This window comes from Saccostrea cucullata, unplaced genomic scaffold (assembly GCF_032062105.1).
Source record: "Saccostrea cucullata isolate Sc308-1 unplaced genomic scaffold, CSIRO_AGI_Scuc_v1 ctg501, whole genome shotgun sequence".
Lineage (NCBI taxonomy): Eukaryota > Metazoa > Mollusca > Bivalvia > Ostreida > Ostreidae > Saccostrea > Saccostrea cuccullata.
The window spans coordinates 544,621-564,992 of NW_026935502.1; the positions used below are offsets into that span (position 1 = coordinate 544,621).

At 32.5% G+C, this 20,372-nt stretch overlaps 1 protein-coding gene across 3 annotated transcripts in view; it reads left to right on the forward strand.

Annotated features, from left to right (window-relative positions):
- Positions 1-20,372, forward strand: part of LOC134243045 (neuronal acetylcholine receptor subunit alpha-10-like) — a 63,919-nt gene that overhangs the window by 17,619 nt on the left and 25,928 nt on the right. For 2 of the 3 annotated variants that reach the window (XM_062725265.1, XM_062725263.1), the window contains one exon: positions 10,764-10,909. In XM_062725265.1, coding sequence (XP_062581249.1) covers positions 10,764-10,909 — 146 coding nt within the window. Of the gene's footprint in view, positions 1-10,071; positions 10,721-10,763; positions 10,910-20,372 lie in introns of those variants that run through there. The other variant, XM_062725266.1, reaches the window with a different exon arrangement.

The window sequence follows — 20,372 nt, forward strand, 5'->3', positions numbered from 1 at the left end:
ACCTGTGGTTTTTCATAAATCATGAAAAAATAAATTAACACTATTGATAATGATGGCTAAAATGCCTATAATTGTTTAAGTTTGCTTTGCTGTTGGAACAATTTTTGATTATCTGATTTAAATCAGTTTTCCGTTTTCCATTGTTAATTATTTTCTACGAAAGCCAAATATGCTATTTTTCTAAAGATTAAAAATAATTAATTCGTTCAAAAAAGATAATTAACTTTTAATTGGTCATGTGCAAATATATTTTGGTAAAAAAGACACGTTGATTGTACACACAAGTACTCTGAAGTTCATATTAAAAAGATGTTTGAGTTATTGATTGACAAATTCTTCATGATTTTTGGAGACAAGGTCTTCAAAACAATCTAAATGGAAATCTCATTGGTAGATAACAAACAATATTCAAGATCATATATCGTTTTTATTGTCAATTTACAATGGTTATTTCCTTTTTTTCTTCCATACGATATATCATGTTGAGCTTAAAATAAAAGATACCACAGAATCCGACAAATCTGTTTCATACGTTGATATTTTACTTGAAAAAGACGTTAATGGTAATCTAACGTAATGATAAACGTGATGACTTTAAGTTATCAATCGTCAACTTTCCTTACTTAGGCAGCAATATGCCTTCATCACTTCTTGAATACAGGGTTTTTATCTTACAGTTGATTCGATATAAAAGAGCATGCTTTACGTATAAACAATTTCTAAAACGAGGTTATTTGTAAATAGAAAGTTCGTGAAACAGAAATAACAGCAGTCTTGTTCATCTCGTAAGTTCTATGGTTGATACAATTACCTTGTCAGCAAATACAATTTTTATCATTGATTCAAATGCTGGCTAAGTTTTTCCATACAAATCGTAAGACCATTATTTACACACTGAATTGTCAACGGATTTAGCCGTTATTTCCTGATCGTGACAAGGAGCACAAGGCGGGTTTGCCCGGTAGACAACGGATGCTCACTCCTATATGGCACCTGATCCCACTTCAGATGTTTTGGAAGTCAGTGTTTCGTCATCAAATTTTGTATTGTTCAATGAACTTTTGATCTTGAATACAGTTCGTTATCTCCATGTATTTCATTAAAAAAAGATTTAATTCTAACCTAAATGACATTAATGTGATGTAAAAATTCCGCTTTATTTATGGTTTTCGTTCAATATATCTCTGTCTCTTTGTCCAAAAAAACTTGTTCTTACCCAAAATATCGATTTGTTGCAGCTAGAGATTTCATATTTCACTTGTGAATTTTTCGTATCAATTTTTCTTTGGGTACCAGCATATGTGACCTTTCGACGTAGGCCTTAAATTTCTACCTGCTGTTGCAGTTTTTCAAACTTTAATCTTTGTCATAACTTTTGATTGGTTGGAAGAAGGACTTTCAGGCATTCACTGTGTATTTCTTGTGACAATTCCAACTTTTTACCATTACCTTAAATTTGAGTCACTTTTTAAAAACGTTCACCTTGACAAAATTGTTCTAGCTATTGCTTTGATATTAACATATCTATTTATTTTGTCAAGGTCTTCAGTTGGAAACCAACAATTGTAACCCTTTGAACTTGACCTTTGAGTCTGAATTTCATCTTTTCCATTACTTTCGAACGGTTGGTGCTAGGGATTTCATATCAGTATGTGTATTATTATCTTCTGTCAAAATCCCACCTTCGGTTCAAAAAGTATTGAGCCTGTTACTTTTACTTTGGAGTTTGATGTACCTTTTAAAACTCTAACTTTTGCCACAAAGTTTGATGGTTGGTGCTAGGGCTTTCATACTTCACATTAGTTCCCCTTGTGCTGTGACTTTCTCTTGGGTGCCATTAATTTTGACCTTAAAATTAGAAGCTGGCCTTTCTTTTGAAATACTTTCACCTTGGTTACATACCTTAACAGTTGGTGATTGGGTTTCACACTTCACATGTGTCAAGACTTTTCCGTGGGTTCCAACAATTTTGATTATCTGACACTGACCTTGGACTTTGATTTGTTTCAAACTTACTTGTAACCTGACAAACGAGAGCATTTGTGTTTACAAACACGTCTTGCTCTTTTTGGCATTGCTCCCTCCTTATATCAAAATGTTATGCCATCACGATAGTCAGGAATTTACATCCTGAGTGATAAGGAAAGTTACCATCTCGTACCATGATAAATGAAGAAGCCATTAAATTGTGAGAATAAATTATTACAGCCTAGTTCAAACTATAACTATATCAAATATAATGTTTCCTTTTCGTTAACATATTGTAGTTACTAGCACATGCGTTTTGACAGGTAATGCTGAGTTTTAACACTTTCTGCTAGATTGTTTTATAGGCACACCTGCTCTACTGTCGACTTCTTCGCTCTTGTGGGTTTGCTAATTGCCACTGAAACATTCTATTCAGTGTGGGGTATGGTTGGAGCATTCACTTTCAGCCATAAGTATTAAGTGTTTTAATTAGCAGGCTCTCATTATTCCATTCTTCCGTTGAATGTAAGCTTTTTGTTTAATTGTGTTATAGCATAATTTCTGGGTGTTCAGAATTTATGTACAATGTCAATGGAAAAATCACTTGACATGCGCTGTTTTTCCCTCTGCTCAGAGTACATCATTTTTTTAAATTTTTTTTTTTGAAAAATAACGCAAGTAGTATTAGAAATATTATTCCAACACAAATATACACATATATGTAAAAAAAAAATAATAATAATAAAATATCGGGAAAATTTAAATACTGTAATTTTAAAAGTCAAGGGATCAGTAAGAAGTACTTTTTATGCTAACAAAAACGGCAAGATGCTAAAAGGGAAGTAAAGTGTTTTAGAGATTTTAGATAATTAGTTTGTAAACCGAAAAAAAAAAATATTGGCGAGCTTCTTATTAAAACCCTAAATGTCCTAAAACTAAAAATCTTTCCAGGTTAAAATGCAGGACAAAATCGGTTTTATATAAGTTCAAGGACAAAGAGTTCTGTAAACTTGAATTTATTTACAGTTCTTTTCACTCGACAAAAACTTGTATCAAGCAAGACGCTCTGTGAACCATTGATGCTTTACCGTAAAACAGCTCGAGTTCATGGCCAGAGTGAAATTAGAAGTGAAATCCATTCTAAAAGCAAGAAAAGACCAAGACAATAAGTTCAAGATAATGGTCTTTAAAGAAAGATTTTGTCACACGGAATATACGTGTGAATCATGAAAATCATAGCATCAAAAATTATTTTGTGGATTTTTTTTCAAGTAAGATAAACTTCAAATGTCAATGTAAGGAAGTCAGTAATGATATACTACCTAATGAAAGATATTGACACAAGCAAAACATATAAATGATATATGAAAGCAGTCACTATGACCAACCATTCAGAATTTAAGCCATTGGGTAGATTAAAGTTCATTTATTATTCAAAATTCAAAAAGTATGTCAAACTCCAAACTATTTTAACATTAGAGATGAATTAAGAATGAGAGATAGTATTTAGTGGACAGACAAGGCGGTCGGACTGACAAACGCATATCAGGTAAAATTATCTCTAAACTCGCTCTGCTTTGCAGGCTAAAAATGATGATTGTGACACACACCCAAAGTAGTTCCGTTATTTATGGACAAAAGAAAAGTACAGTTTATGCAAAAGTATTCCATATCAGGGAAATTAAGAAAACATTGTTGAACACAATGTAGAGGCATGATCAACCATTTTAACCATGAAATGTTTCTCTCTTTGTAAAAGAATCTCCTTTGTGATGGTGTTGCGTCGCTAACATCTATGGAGAAGGCATTTTACGTGAAGTCCACCAGAATTTTATTTTTCATAAGTTTTTATGATTATTAGTAAACATGTAGGAGTATTTGCGTACGTTTGTGATTAAATGATTTTGAAATATTAAATTGTCTGAGTGATTTTTGAATAGCGTAAAAATGTATCCTGCGTATGCAATTTTTTTCCGATTCTCTAAAGAATCTATATGGTAAGCCGAACGATGCGGAGTAATTCGTACGAACTATTTCCGCCAAGGATTAGATACATTTCTATCCCAGTGATATTATCATTAGAGTAGTCTACCGGGCGAGGTATTACTATTTGCTCTGAAAATAGTCTGCATTGATTGATCAAAGACATTCTTCCAGCGAATAACTTCATGGAATTTTTATTTCCAGTTGTGAATTATCTCATGATTGGAAAATATAAAAGAATAATTATTACAGGAATATAATGAAACAAAAAATGTTAATTTCACTTGTGGTAATAATCTTGGGAGAGTAAATGAAATGTTCGTCTTTGTTAGATTGTTGTTTTATCAGAACTATGTTACACATTTTCTTTTAATATTTTTCCTAACCCCGAGATTCCAAGAAATTCGATAAATATATTGACTTCAGTTTCTCATTCCCCGGAATCTGTTATGGAAGGTGTCGTATTGTACTAAATGTCAAAATCAAAATCTTTCAAATTGTCGTTTGTAATGTTATAATCACCCCAAATGTCGAAAATAAAGATCAAAAATATATAAATTACTGAAGTTTTCGTGTACTCCTTACAAAAAACATTTTTATAATCAAATAAATTTCGATATATTTTCTGGATAGATTTTTTTAATGTGTTTAGCATACCTTCTGGAATCTGTAAGCTGTCAAAACAAACTGTTAGCACTAGTATTTATTAGATCTTTAATGGGTCCAACTTCAAATTTTATCTTTGTAAAATTTTTCAATAGGGATTTTACGTCATAATGATTAGTGAAGTAGAAGCGATCATTGCCACCAGGCAACAAAACTGCCAAGTTTATCCACTCAAACTAATTTGTTAGAATGCTTTTTGGTGAAATACCTAAAAATATTAACTCTACCTAACAGATAGCATAGTTTGGTAGAGAGTATGTGATTGCTTAACCACAAGATTGAATATAGATTATTTTCTTTAATGTCGAAACTTCCCAGTCCTTACAATTATAATTAATAAATTATTAATGATATTATATCAGAAAAACGAATAATGAGGAAAAATGAATAGGATTTGAACTGCTAGATTAGAAAATAAAGAAATCAACATTACTTGAGAGAAAGAAGGAGATAGTTTAAATCTGTTTTTATCCGGGTACGATATTTGTTTTTCGGAGAGGTAGGATCTTTCTTATTGGTTATTCTCATTCTTTGTATTCAGTTGTTAAAGTTCAGGATAACAATACAAAATAGAGCTCCTAAAATGCTCGTAATCCGTTTTATATTAAAAGAGACATCGTTTTTGATTGTCATCAAAAAACGCTAACTGAAGGCTGAATATTTCCGTCCCTTTCTAACAATCAAATGCACGTTTAGCTTATATGACCGTTCAACGATTTCGATGTCCAATAGAGGCAAGTCTTCTGTAACCCGGCCGTAAACCCGATCCTATTGTCTAAGAGGAAAAATAGGTATGTTTTTACTCCACACAAATACATGAGCGTGATATGAGATTAGAGTGCATTGAACCAAAAATTACAATAGGATCCCGGCTTGCTCCTTCCCGTCTTTTATCGAATACTGTAATGGGGGATGTATACGAATGAATCAAACTTGACTTCCATGTCAAATCTGCTTAATGATTCTCTTTTCATCTGCATATATATTGAAGAGATCAACTGACTGAGGCAAGCTACATGTAACCACTGATTCAAGACTTTAATTTTCTTTCTCTTATTTTTCAATCTGAAATTATTAATACCAACCACGAAATGTCTCCAAAGATATTCCATAAAGCTAGATGAAAGGTAAAAAGTATACAGTTAAATATTATTATGTATTATTTAAGGTGAAAAAAAGGAATACAGGAAATATCAAACAATAGTCAAAGTCAAAAGCACAAATATTAGCTGGGGCGGAGCAAACACGAACCTTCAAAAACATCAGAAATGAGATCAGGTGTCATGGAGGAATTACCATCCCTATTCAACCGGGGAGTAAAACACAACGAGTGGGATAAAATCATATCGAACTACAAATCATGGGGATTCTTTTTATATCATGTTTTGAAAAATCTATTTTTTGGAATGCATAAAACACAAAGGATTCCTTGAGGTGAAAACAAAAACAAAACAAAAAAAAATTTCACTCGGGCCATTTTTAGCCAGTCGGAAGGGAGACGACAGCCAAACAGTTTTTAAAGATTTTTTGGCAATTATTTTTGAAGGATATGGAGATAACGAACAGTATTCAAAATCAAAGTCCATAAAACAATACAAAATAGGAGCAGAGCAAACACGGACCTCCAAAACATCAGAGGTGGGATCGAGTGCCATGGAGGAGTAAGCATCCACTGCCGACCGGTCACACCCGCCGTGTGCTCCTTGTCATGATCAGGAAATAACGGAAAAATCCATCGTCAATTCAGTGTATAAAGAATTGACTAACAATAAGTATGAAAAAGGTCAGCCAGCATTTGACTCAATAAATTGTATTTGCTGACAAGGTCATGGTATCGACCATAGAACTTAAAAAATGATGACTTTAAACGCGACTGGTGATAGTCTTGTTTTATCAACTTGTTTTTCAAATAATACTTAGAACATGTTCTAGCGTATCGAATCAACAGAGATATGTAAACGCCGTATGCAGGTGATGAAGGTATATTGCTGCATAGGTAAGGGAAGATGACAATAGAAAAGTTGAAGTCATCACGTTCATCTTAGAGCTTGGTTGTTAGATTACCATTAGTGTCTTTTTCAAAGAGAATATCCAAGTATGAAGCAGATGTGTCAGACTGTGGTATCTTTTATCTCAAGCTCACCAGGATATATCGTATCGACATAGGAATGGAAATTAGCATTGGTAATTGACAATACGTCGTCGATTTATCTAAATGTCGAGTTGAAGGCCACAGCAACTGTTTTCTTCTTCTCACGCATAAGATTTTGCATAAATTCTGCTTCATATGAATTATAAGTCTGCTAATGACGGAGTGCAATTGGTACCCATGGGAATTCAAATAGATTGTTGGAAGACCTTGTCTCCAAAAACCACATAGATATTGTCAATCAGAAACTCAAGTACATGTATCTTTTTAATGTCAACTTCAGAGTACTTGTCTGTGCAATCAGAATGTGTTTAACAAAATAATTTTGCGAATGACCAATGACGAGGTAAGTAAATTTATGAGTTCCATTTTTATTGAAAAAGCAGCTGTCAATGATATCAAAAAGCCTGGACTTCAATTTATCGTGGGGAATGGTTGTGTATAAAGTTGAAATGTCCTAAGTTTTTAAGCTGTTGACTTTGGTAAAATCTTATGATTTCAAATTATCCAACAGTTCTTTGGAATTTTTGAGTATCCACATTTGATTCACACCACTTCTTAAATATATTGTTGTACAGTACGCTTGAAGGTTTTCCTTCACTACTGTTAATATCTTAGTGAGAGTAAAGGAAGAGGCTTGGCTGAACATTTACTGGAACTCGCAATGTATCTTTGTTTGTAAGGATTCTTATGAAGTTTCGGAATCCAATATATATATTGTAGTTCAAATTCATTTTGGTTCTTCGAGATATTAAAAATATTTAAAACTGACATATGATTTTGAAGAATTTCTTCTTTAGAAAGGGAACTATGAGTATAAGTTGGATTACCACTTGTAGAATTAAATCCAAGTTCTTTTAAAATACAATTTATATAATGAACAGTTATATCTAAAGGGCTTTTGAATTTCAAAAGTACATACATATCACTTGTGACAAGGCCATCTTTGAATATCAACAATTTTGCCTTTACCCTTGACCTTGGAGTTAAGCTTACTAAAAACGTTCATTTGGTCATAAATTGCTAGAGATTTCATATTTCACAGGGGTATTCATTGTGACAAAACTTTCCTCTTTGGTACCAACAATTCTGTCCCTGTGATCTTGGAGTTTGACCTCCTTTTAAAGAACTTTGATTTTGGCTATCACTATGTGTGCTTCTTTGAATCTTCCTTGACCAATATCTTAATGAAAATCTAAAGATACCAAACTCTTATTGAGTGTATGTCTCACAATACTGGTAATTATACTTCATAAGAAATCTTTCTTTGTCACATAGCCTGAGCACACAAATCGTATCCCTAAATGGGGATATATTTAGGTATAACTTTTAAGGAGAATTGCTGGTTCACCCTCAAACTTGTGTATGGGAGCTTTTGTAGTGTGCTCTGTCTTATGTTAGGAAAAAAGACCTGGTTCAATGAACACAGTGAGTAAATTTTATCAAGCAGGTGGAACTCAAATGAAAAATCGGCATGTTGTTCTCTTGTCAACTGCAGATAAGACACCCAATATTCTCGTAAATATTTACCGTTCTAGACATACTAACGGGTCTATTCTGACTGGTGAGATCAGAGCGTCGTTGTCGGAAAATCCTTGACTCTGTATCATGTTTAAAATCCGATCACGCGGAAAACCGATTTGGTCAATGAGGTTATATAGTAACTGACAAATACCATCCATCATTGAATGTCAACAGCTGACTATGCCTGTACACATGTTTTCCGTGCATCTTTCCAGGAAAGTTGCATAAAAAAGGAAAGTTTGATATTTTAAGATTTTTATACGATCAAGATTGCGGTTTTGGTTTTAAAAATTTGAAATGATATATCAAGTTTTTTCGTGTTTCGGTTAGTTGGACTTTCCTTTTCCAGTCATATAAAATCGTGGTTATTTGTATTTTCATTGTAAATTCAATGGTTTCTCTATTTATGTGACAAATAGACAGAAAATTCTCCAAAAAATAACTCTCAGTACAAATAATTTAGTTTAACTCCTTAATATGTCAGCCAGATCGTTATATATGAAAAATCATTGTCGATCTAAAATTTCATGCCTGAAAGTAAAATCAAGATAATACCGTATAAGTAGAATTTTTAGCGAGGATTTAATTTTGGCATTATAAGCGAGGGTGCCGAGATCGCTAAAATTGAATATCGCTAAAAAATTAATTGCGTTTTATTTGTTATAGCTCCTTGAATGTGCATTTTAAAATCGCAAAAATACTATCTCGCTAAAATTAAATTACCAGTTTTTAAGGACAAATCTCTAAATTTGCGTCTCGCTAAAATTTCCACTTATACGGTATGTAACTTGTAACCAAGGTTCACTTTCAAATTGAATTTTCAGATCGAATTTAATATATGAGTGAAGGTTGGCCAAACGTTGATATTATAATCCTTTCTGGGTTTGCTGAATGATTAGACTGTAATCCTTTCTAATGTGAAATGTAACATCTCTATAAACAGTGGAGCCTCGATAATCCAAATGCCAGTAATCCGGACACTTCAATTTCCAGACGATGTTTGTTTGCAACAGTTTATTTCTATACTAGTGTATACCAATCTCTGTTAATTCTAATTTGCTCGGGAAGTGTCGTAGGCGACGGTTATTGTAAGCAAGATTGATTTTCATTTATCTAATTACATTTAATATTTAAAAAGTGAAGCTAGTACATGAAGTCTGATATGCTCTGCAAAAAATATGTCCAGTAATTGACATAGAAGTAAAGAATGCGTAAAAGACACTGGAATATAATCCGGGCTTTGTTCTTTCGACTTTTTTGTTTACATATCTACATGCTTCTATCGGAACGCTTCAGCAGGGTTTAGCCGAATAGAAATAAGAAAATAATATCTTTTTTAATTAATTCACTATATTTTTTATTTCTGAAAGGTTCTGTGATTATTCAAAATAAGATAAACAGTGTAACTAATTATGTAGACTATTATTATACCAGTAACAGATAATTTGATTGAGTTTACAATTGGTAAAGATTAACTTGTTTCCAGAACCTTTAATATAATAGACATTCCATAAGCCGTACTGCAATTCTCCGTTAAATTGATCTCAAAATTTATTCATTGCCATCTCTTGCTGTCTTTTTCTTTGATAGGATGCTGTTTTAATTCAATGCTATTGAGTTCATGTTTTTCTGAGTTGTATTTTATCCCGTCTATTTTTCCCATTGAAGCCGGAGTTTCTTTGTATTTTTAGTAGAGCCTGGTGCTCATTTTTCTCTTGTACTGGCTAGCTGATTGTAATTCCTTAGTGCATCTTACATTTGGTTTGTCTAGTATTTAATGAAGTACATACAATTAATTACCCAGTGTAAGACATTCTTATCTTTTTATCTCTCTGTTCGGGGATTTGATTGGTAGTCAATATACCGATTGTTGCCTCTCGCGCGCACCACGTGCTCATTGGTGCTTTGGAGATGAGTTTTGATGTAGATGAGTTACGGTAAAATTGTTAAGGAACCTGCTCAAAGATTTGTTTACCTGTATGATAAGGAACTCCAATTAAAAACACTCAGATATGTTCTCGCCTGCTGGTCGATAAATCTGCTAGGATGCCGAGATCTCCTCATTTTTCATACCTTTCAAAAAACTGTGCTTGATTTTTATAAACATGGACATATGGAGCTGAAGGATCGGATGCATCATAAGACAAAATGACACGAATAAAGCCGAGAGCAACCGAATACCTATAAAAGTTAAAACTAACATTTAAGTAACTCTGATGGGAATAATATTTGTGAGTGTTAAGGATGCCTTTTCTGGCCTTACTGTGTCTGTCCTTTCTTCCTTTGATGTCCTACTGTGTTATACCAGACGAACAACGCTTACTAGAGTCTTTATTGTCGGACTATAACCCTGCTGCTCGTCCTGTCTTTAATGCTTCACACATTCTTCTTGTTAAATTTGGAATAACTCTGGCGCAGATATCAGATATGGTAAGATTTTTTATTTTTTAAAATCAAATTTAATTTTTTGCAGCTGCACTTGTGAAAAAAATACCTGATGAACAGAGACTGTTGAAAAATATCTTAAAAGAATATGACACCGCCGCCCGACCAGTATTTAATGCTAGTCACGTGATAACTGTCAAGTTTGGACTTACCCTGATACAGCTCGCAGATATGGTATGTATACTGATATCTACTGATGTATAGTTGTTGCTTCAGGTATCTAAGATATTTTCAGATACCCCCGGCCCGGAAAGTTGGACGTACATTTGAATTTTGGGACACGTTCTGTTTTAATCTTCTTCACCTTGAACAAAGTCTTTTATGTTTATTTAGCGTTATTTTCAGCTTTTCATCCTCCTGCTAAATTAATAGGTACCAAAAAACATCACTTCTCCCTTTATTCGTTTTTTTTCCCATGGTTTATTTGGAATTACAATTTGTTGACTATTGAAGAAAAACAAATTAAAATTGAAGAAAATAAGTATATTTTGGTTTTATATGTTGTTATTCAGGTAAACTGCAATTTAAAGATTATTTTTAAGGATATAATAAATATCTGCTTGGAAAAAATGCAGTCTAAAACTATTTGTACGTATACGTGGCAAGCTTAAAATGCAAAAATTGAGTTCGTACGTTCTACGCTGAAGTTGTTTGCTTCATTAAATGTAGTTTACGTGGGTTCCCGTCGTCTGGATTTTGCGGTAATTAGACTCTCCGCTAGTGTCACTTCATGCGGTAAGTAGCGAAGGGACACAGGGGGTCCGTCTGGGATTAATTCTAGTTATTTCATATTAACCCTTTGTGTGCTGACTTGTTTTACGTGCTCTGTAACCTCAGGACTGAGTTGTTTTGTAATATCAACAAAATTATCACAATGGTGTACTAAAATGCAAATATCTAAAATTGTTGACAACCAATTTGCTTGAAATTTGGCAAATATATAGCAAATGTTATGTTTTTTAATCTATACTATTTTTTTTTAAAATCTAATATTTTATGTTGCCATGGAAACCAAATTTTCAAAAAATTTATTTTAAAATGACTTTTTAGCATTTTAACTATATTTTTCAGAGAAAATATTGCACTTTGATGAAAAAAAATAAATCAATCGCTTTAAAAATTCAATTTTAGTTTAATATTATGCAAAAAAAATTAATTTAAACAATAACTCAATGATAAAGTCAATGTTATATATACCGTTATATTGTGAAAAGTCATTGTATACTTATCTGAGTAAGGGATATATTCATGTAGGTTTAAGTGAATTCTGATTCAAGATAATGGATTTTTTTCAGATTTTAACTGAAAAGAGTATAAATTGAAGATTCAATTAGCCTGTAAATATAAAACCAGTGATTATTTTAAGAAATATAGGCAATCATATAAGAAAGTATGATCCTCAAAGAATATGCAGTTTTCAAGGTTGGGAAATCTTGGAGCAAATTGGCACAACAATGAACTAATTGCTGTTACTAGTATTCATTTTCAAATTAAAGCAGTCAATATGTTAAATAAATTAAAAAAAAAATAAAATAACATTTACACTAAGATATAGAGGTCTTATTTTCTAATGACTGGTATCTAACAGCCCTAAATATACTCTTACTAGTAATTCTCAAATCTTTTTTTTTTTTATTTAAAATTTGCTTTTATTGAAGAAAATGCATTTCTCCGTGTTATTTGTAAAGTTTACATATTCATCAACTTTCCTCCCACAGTACTTCTCACTCTGTAAGAAATATGTGGCATTTATTTTAGAAGTTTTATTCCTGGCTGGCAACAATAATTGCCAGCAGGAAAACTAGTACTTTAAATTTTAGAAATTTAAGCACCTTTAACAGTCATTTATAATGTTTTCAAAAATGACTTCGTTCAATGTGGTCACTGGTGAATAACAGTTTTGATTTTTTTTCAATTGATTTTAGTTAATGATGGTTGACAGATATGTACCATAATATCAATCAATATATTATGAAATACTTTTAAGTTTATGCAAGTCTAATGGTATGGGTCATGGATATAGGCCAAGTAAGCTCAGTCAGTAGAGCATCTGACCGGTGATGCAGGGGCCCCTTCTTCGATTCACGGGCCAGCCGTGCATTTTCTCCTTCCTTGTTACATATTTGATGCTATTGACCCCTCTGGATTTGCAAGTGAAAGTCCTGTCAGGGGCTAATAAGAATTTGGGTTGTGTCTGCAAGGATAAAGATAACTTTAAGGAGGGATATGTAATGGTTGTGCTATGGGTATCAACCTGGGTAGCTCATTCGGTAGAGCACGGTACTGACTAGTGAAGCAGGGTTCCTGAGTTTAATTCCTGGTCCAACCATAGTTACCATACATTTTCTTCTTTCCTATTACACAAGTTTTAAATGTGCCTGAATTTTTACTTCAACAAAAAATATTATTCCTAATACTGTATACAGGGAAATTTTCGCCCCTGTTTTATTTTTTTCCCCTTTCACCTCTCCTTGATTGGGCAAAATTCAAATTACACCTCATAATTTCCTAAACAGAACTATGACTGGGTGAATTTAAAACAGGGCAAAATTGTTCACAAGTTCAAAAGGGCGAAAATAACACGGGGCAAAAATAACCCTGTATATAGTAATGAAATTTATATTTTATTTCCACTATGGGATTTCTTTGTATTCTTAGTAACTATTCATATTATAAACATATCTTTGGAGACCAAAATGTAATCTTTGTTGATACGTAATTGCACAGGAATTTGCATTTTTGAAAAAAAAAATTTCACCATCATTGATAAAAAAATTCTCACAGCAAATCATAGCCTTTTTTCTGTATTCATTTACTGTTACATATCTAGAAGGGACGGAATGTAGAAGCTTCTTGGGCCTTATGAATTTGTAAACTAGAGGACATATTACATATTAGTAGGTGAAAACTTGTACAGTGTGTACTTTTGAGTTTGAGAAGTACAATTCCTACAGTAAAACTCAGTTATAACGAAGTCACTGGGACCTATGAAATTACTTCACAATATCTGTAATTCGTTATAACTGTATAAGAAATCAATTAAATTTATTTAGCTGGGTATCCAAATTGACTTTGCTATATCTGTAAATTCGCAACATTCGTGTTCGTACTAAACGAGTTTTGCTGTATTACCCAGTCTTTATTGTAATTTGTGACATGACCCGGCGAGTTTTCTTTTGAAGTCAACCGTACTGTAACTGCGATACAGAACACTTTTTGTGGGCGTTTCTTATGCAAATGAGCAGAAACTGTACTGTATCTGCAAAATATCAAAGATACAGTACGGTTTATTTTTAGCGATGACGGAAAGCTGTATTCATATTCAGACACAACAATAGTTCAATTCGCATGATAGCACTGTTAGTAATTACTCAAAATTTGAGGTGATTTTATTAAAAATAAAATTTTACAAAATAAACTTATATGAGTGTCGGATTCAAAAAATTTAGAAAGGAGGGAGTGGGGCAGATCAAAAAGGACTATCTTGACCCCCCTAAAAAACCCCTGAAAATCGTATTGGGGGGGGGGGTAGGTTTATAATCAACCAAGACACTATGTGCGTGAAATCGTTACTTGTTGATAAACTAAAAAGAGTATGTATATACGATTAGCAAAAATAATTTACAAAAGCGAAAAAAGAAAAAAAAAACTTTAAGTTGGGTGGGATTGGGGGGGGGGGGGCAAGTGTGAGTACTGTACCCCCCCCCTTTGGTTACTCTACATTTTATTAAAAACTTGAAGTAAAATACCCCCCCCTTCTTTCATCTGTTTATTTCAATTTTGTATATGATTACAGGTTAGAGGATATTGTCGGAGATTTCTCTCAGTATACGATATCCCCGAAGCATTTTTGTTTCAAAATATGATTCTTATATGTGACGCGCCAAGCAAAAACCCCCCTTAACGAAGAATTTTGACATTTTCAGTTTTTCATTGATTCTTGTAGAGTTTTTCTTTCTCTTTCATTTGATGTATAACATGACATATATTTCTGTGTATAAATGTATAAAATATCACAGGACAAAGAGGGAATATTTATATGACGTGCAGTGTACGCGTGTGTAACTGCATGAATTTTCATAACGTAAAATCGTAAATGACGTAAAGATATATAATAATTTGATGATATTTACATTATCAAACTTTTGATTTGATTCCCTTAAAAGTATCAACAATTAAGATTTTTCATCGTGATAATAGCAAATAAACATTCTAAAGTATATCTTTGAGTAATTGAGAAACGAAAGACGATTGGGGGGGGGGGGTCGAAATGATCGTTAAGGGAAAAAAAACAAAACTCAAGACAACATCAAAAATCTTCTCTTCCTCTGGGAAAGTTTCCAATTTACGGCTTTTCAATCGGTAAAATGGCAGAAATCTACATCATTGCAATATTAAAAGAAAGCAACATTTGGATAAAAAAAAAATGCTATTGTGGTAGTACAAACGACACACGTACGACTTCCTACTAGCTTGGGCTAGTGGGTTAACCCTTAAGCTAATTCGGTAAAGCACAGAGGCCTCGGGTTCAATCCCAATTAACCAGATGCACTTAATTGTCACTGTTATTCTATCAAAGTATTTATTTTTTAAAAAGTTCGAGACAGCCATTACCCCCCCCCCCCACCGAACCCCCGGGCATTAAAAGTCTATACAATACACAGAATAGATAGAAAGTGTTGTCATAGTTCATGTTTTAAATACCTGAAATTTTAAAGAGTTTGACAGGTATTTTTTCTATCTAAAGGAAAATTAACATAAAATTTTCTTGTCCCACAAGTTAACTTTTTACATGTTTTAGTTTCGAATGTTTTAATACTGAAGACTTTTTGGCTTGTTGAAAAGATATTCTGCACCCAAGAATAAATTGTATTTGTTTCTTGTAGTAGAAATTGGTCCTTTTTTCTTCGGGGTCGTTATGAAATGAGTCATGAGTTTCACAAGAAGAACTTTAAAGTTGTCAAACTTGTTTCCGATCCGTTTGCATAATTCAATAAATGCGTGTTTAAATCAAATCAATAAAGATTATATGCATCAAATGTTAAAGTGTTCAATCATTTTTTCTTGGTAATTTTTTAACATTTGATTCTTTTTTCCTGGCCTTCCGTTTTCTATTGTATATTTATGTTTAAATTCTTAAAAATAAATATATTTATATACTAGTATTTAGAATTATTTTCGTAACTAAATGCGTCTGCATACTTTTCAGTGAATCAGAATGTAACACCATCCCCACTCTATAAAATATATGTATTTTTAAATCTTGTTAAATGAAAAAAAATCCGCAATGTATATGTATGAAATTAATCATGAATTAATTTTGAACCGGTCATTGTATATAAGCCGAATAATAAACCACAAAACCAGAATAAATATGAATCCCACAAGTGATCAAACACACACGTACACTCCACAACTTCATTTCTAGACATAGAATATAAGGCACAGTCTTCACCAAATCCTGGGAGCCCGAAGCCCAGAACCTGGTAAAATTGGTAGCGGGTATGTGGAAATGGCACACTTACAAGCCCAAAGGGCACGTAAATTCTGAGGCATAAGCCTCCGTATTATCAAATTAAATAATACCAATAACATTAAATATACTTGTACTTAGAAGTCATTGATTTTCCTTCTAAACAGCTTCAAGCACAGAAGAAAATTTTAGATACAGTTCTACAGGAATGAAAAACAATATGAAGGGCAAAACAATAGATTGATAGAAATTGGTTTTGTATCATCTCCTTGGTGTGCAACAGCAAATAAGAATGAAATTACTGAATAAAATTCTGGGCATGTAAATATTTGTTTGGGCTAGTGTAATTAGAGGTAACAAATGCCCGAAGGACATGTACTGAGAAAAAGATTTTGTGAAGACTGAAGGCAAATACTAAGCTTCACTATTACCTTCCTGCGAAAGTACATGCACACATTATGATTTATTTTAATCATATTAAATGCTAGTTGCATTTTAGTATAGGTTAAACACGCATGTTAAATATAGCAACAGAAAGTAAGAAAACGAGTAAAACATTCTTAATATTCTTCGATCAACGTAAACGGGATGGGGGGGGGGGATGTCTCAGCTATGGACATTTACGCTTAATTGATTACCTGAATTAATTAAACAAGAACAGAACACACATGTACAATCTTTAGCTGTAACTTTTGTTATTTTTTTTAAAATATTAATTAATTGTTGTAATTTATATACATTTTTTTATACACGAGAAGCTGTATGAATGGGTTAGTTGATCAAGCACGCAATATTCCAGCCGACCAACATGTATTTTTTATGTTCGATAAATCCTTTATCTTAGAATATAGAGCGATTTGATCATTGACTTAAGTAAAATATATTCAGATATTTATATTCTCCATCTTCCATTTATCTTGAACAAATATAAGCATATTACCACGGATTAACATATTTTATGCAGATTTGTACCGTACTAATTTTGCATTAAACTGCCCATACATGTACATGTACGCATATTCAATACAACTTTTGCAGGAAAAGTTATTGACCTTGTTAAAGTTTTTTTTTTACATGTATACATTTAATAAATTACGTGTAATTGGTAGCAAATTTTCATAATTTGAAACGCATAAAATTTATACATATTCATTTTATTGCGATTCATCCGAAGAAAACAAGATTTTTATTTTTCAAGGAATAGATGTTAAATCATGAAATGTTTGTAGTTAAGTCTTTGTCGGGGAAATATTTATTACAGGTTAAAAAATACTTAATACTAACGGTTAAAATAAAATCATTAAAAAGAAAGTCTTTATCCTCTAAAACAATTAATGTATACTTTCATACTGCATTGATGTTTTAAGTTAAGAGGGCTGAATGAGCACTGGAGACGTTAATACATGTACATGCAACAGCCTGATTCAGCAATTTTATAAATGATCGAAATTATAATAAATTGTTTTCAGGAATCCAGAACACCAGAATCTTCTTTAGTACATATCGATAAACCATGCACAAAATAATAATAAGTTGGAATGTTTTAAAAGTTTTCAAACGATTCGTATGAATTTGTAACAATTTCTATTATAATCATAACATTTTAAGCGATGTATCATGTTTGCGATTTTTACATTCGGTGTATTGTGTATAACTTCATCTAACAGATTATGAAAAGGTCGATAAACATATGATCAATCTGTTTAATTTTCAATCATAAAATATTTTAGATAGTGGGACTGTAACTTACAACGTATGCGAGCATCCATATATTCACGACAAATATTTCAAGAAGTATCCAAAGAAATAGAGCAGACACGTAACACAGGAGAAAGGGGGGAGGGGTTCTACATTTTTGTACAACATGAGGTGCCCAACAATAAAATGAATTGAGAAGCTCAACAGGTTTTTCTTCAAAATATTCATTTTAAATCAACAGATAAAACTAATTCCGGAAGAAGTGTCCAAATCAAATACTCTGTGTGGTATCTATAGAGAATGTTTTTGTTTTTTTAAAATTAAACTTAACTATTTATCAATAATAGTTCACGTTTTATTTATATAAACGGCAGCGTTAACTGTCCCAACTCAGTTTATACCGTATAAATTGGGTACCTATTTAATTCATTCCATATATAACAGAGAAGTTATTCAGGTCAATTTTCATTGCATCGTTATTTGAAAAAAAAACTTAGTTTAATGCTCCTGTAAAATTTTTCTTGCATGTGCATCAAGATGAACAAGCTGAACATTAAATTTAATAAAAACTATCTTTAAAAACTTGTTTGTTTGACCTTTTAAAATGAATCGACCAAAATCTTTTTAAGACTTTCAAATTATTCATTCCGGAATTTTCTCATCCTATCAACAACTTTCTTTTTATTTCAGAAATGCCTTTAATCTTTTTCAACACCGAAAATGTCCGACAAAAAAAAATTCGAATTACCTACCGATGTAATTTTTTAACACTAATAGGGAGAGGGCAAACAAACTTCATTTTAAACGGCCTTACGGGAATTTTTCAGCCACCACTGGAAATCTTTAAAAAATACATACTTAATTAATTGTGAAAAGGAAGGATTACACAGACACTTGATGAAGACTAGGTTTGTAATTAATAAACTACATCAAATTACACCCAAGAATCTGTCTTAGCATATAAATATAACAACATCCCCTTGTTCTACCGGGATCTCGAGTTTCTCTCAAGGAGACGTTTTTACGTCGAATTTACCTTGTTGACTTTAGACGCGTTTTCTGACGTTACGTCATAATAAAGATAAGGGAGGTTTTTGCTTGGCGCGTCACATATATAAAAATGTTTTGCATTAATTCATAGCTTAAATAAAAAAAAAATGTCAGCAAGAGCTGAATTGAGAAAAAAAAAGAAACCTACCCAATCAAATCTAAATTAATTTTTTGGAAAACAAATTATATAATGCATCCCTCAAATAATTATTTTTAAAATAATAGTAAATAACTAGTGCTAATTGTAACGGGAACCATTACAGATGTTCCCCAAACGCTCCCCAACTCCCTTTCGGTGCCATATTCCCTGTAATTCCCTGTAAGCTTCATTAAATAAAACAAACTCTGTGCATTTTTGACTTTAACAACGTTTTTCCAGAAGGATACCAATTATATTCAATTTTTAGCATTGCACCCAAGCGCATGTGAAAGCATGTGTGTTATGACCATATCATCTTGTCTTTCAAGAGTAGTTTTAGATATACTCGTTTCAAATGCACGCACGTGCGTGCACGTGCATGATGATCATACCTTCTTGTAGGAGTCCCTTACATCTATCTATGTTCTAAATCCCATCCTGTTTGGTTGAAAAACAAGGGTGTTATAGCCATTTAAAGTTTCAGCCAATCAGATTTCAGCACATGTGCATGCGCGTAATTTCATGATTTTTTTAATATCATTTTGTAGGAAATCCTAATGTATGACTATATTTTAAATTTCAAAGAATTTCGTCAAAAAACAAAGGAGAAATAGCAATTTAAAGTTTCAGCCAATCAAATTTCTAGCACACGTGCATGCACGTAACTTCATGATATTTTTCTATATCATTTTGTAGGATATCCCAATGCATGACTACATTTTAAATTTCAAAGAATTTCGTCAAAAAACAAAGGAGATATAGCCATTAAAAGTTTCAGCCAATCAGCTTGCAGCACACGCACATGCGCATGCGTTCATGAAAATTCTTATATATCATGCGGTAGAACATTATAATGTAGGACTATGTTCAAAATTTCAAAGGATTATGACAAGAAACAAGAAAGTTATTGATACTTTAGTTTCAGCCAATCAGAGCAAAGCGCACGTGCATGCGCGTGAAATCTTGCTATTTTGACCATGCTATCTTGTCTATACTACTAATGTATCCTTACATTATGAGTTTCAAAAAATTTCATCAAAAAATAGAAAATTTACGGCAATATCCATTATATTGGTAATTTCACCTAATGCACGTGCGTGCTCTTGCAAGCACGTGCACGCAAAATGACCTTTGTTTGGCAACTCTACATAACATGCCTACTAACCCTAAAAAGGTTTCACCTAAGTCGGATGTGTAGTTTACAAGATCACTCGTGGACAAAATTTTCCGAGGAAGAAGAAAAATAATAATAATAATAATAATAATAATAATAATAA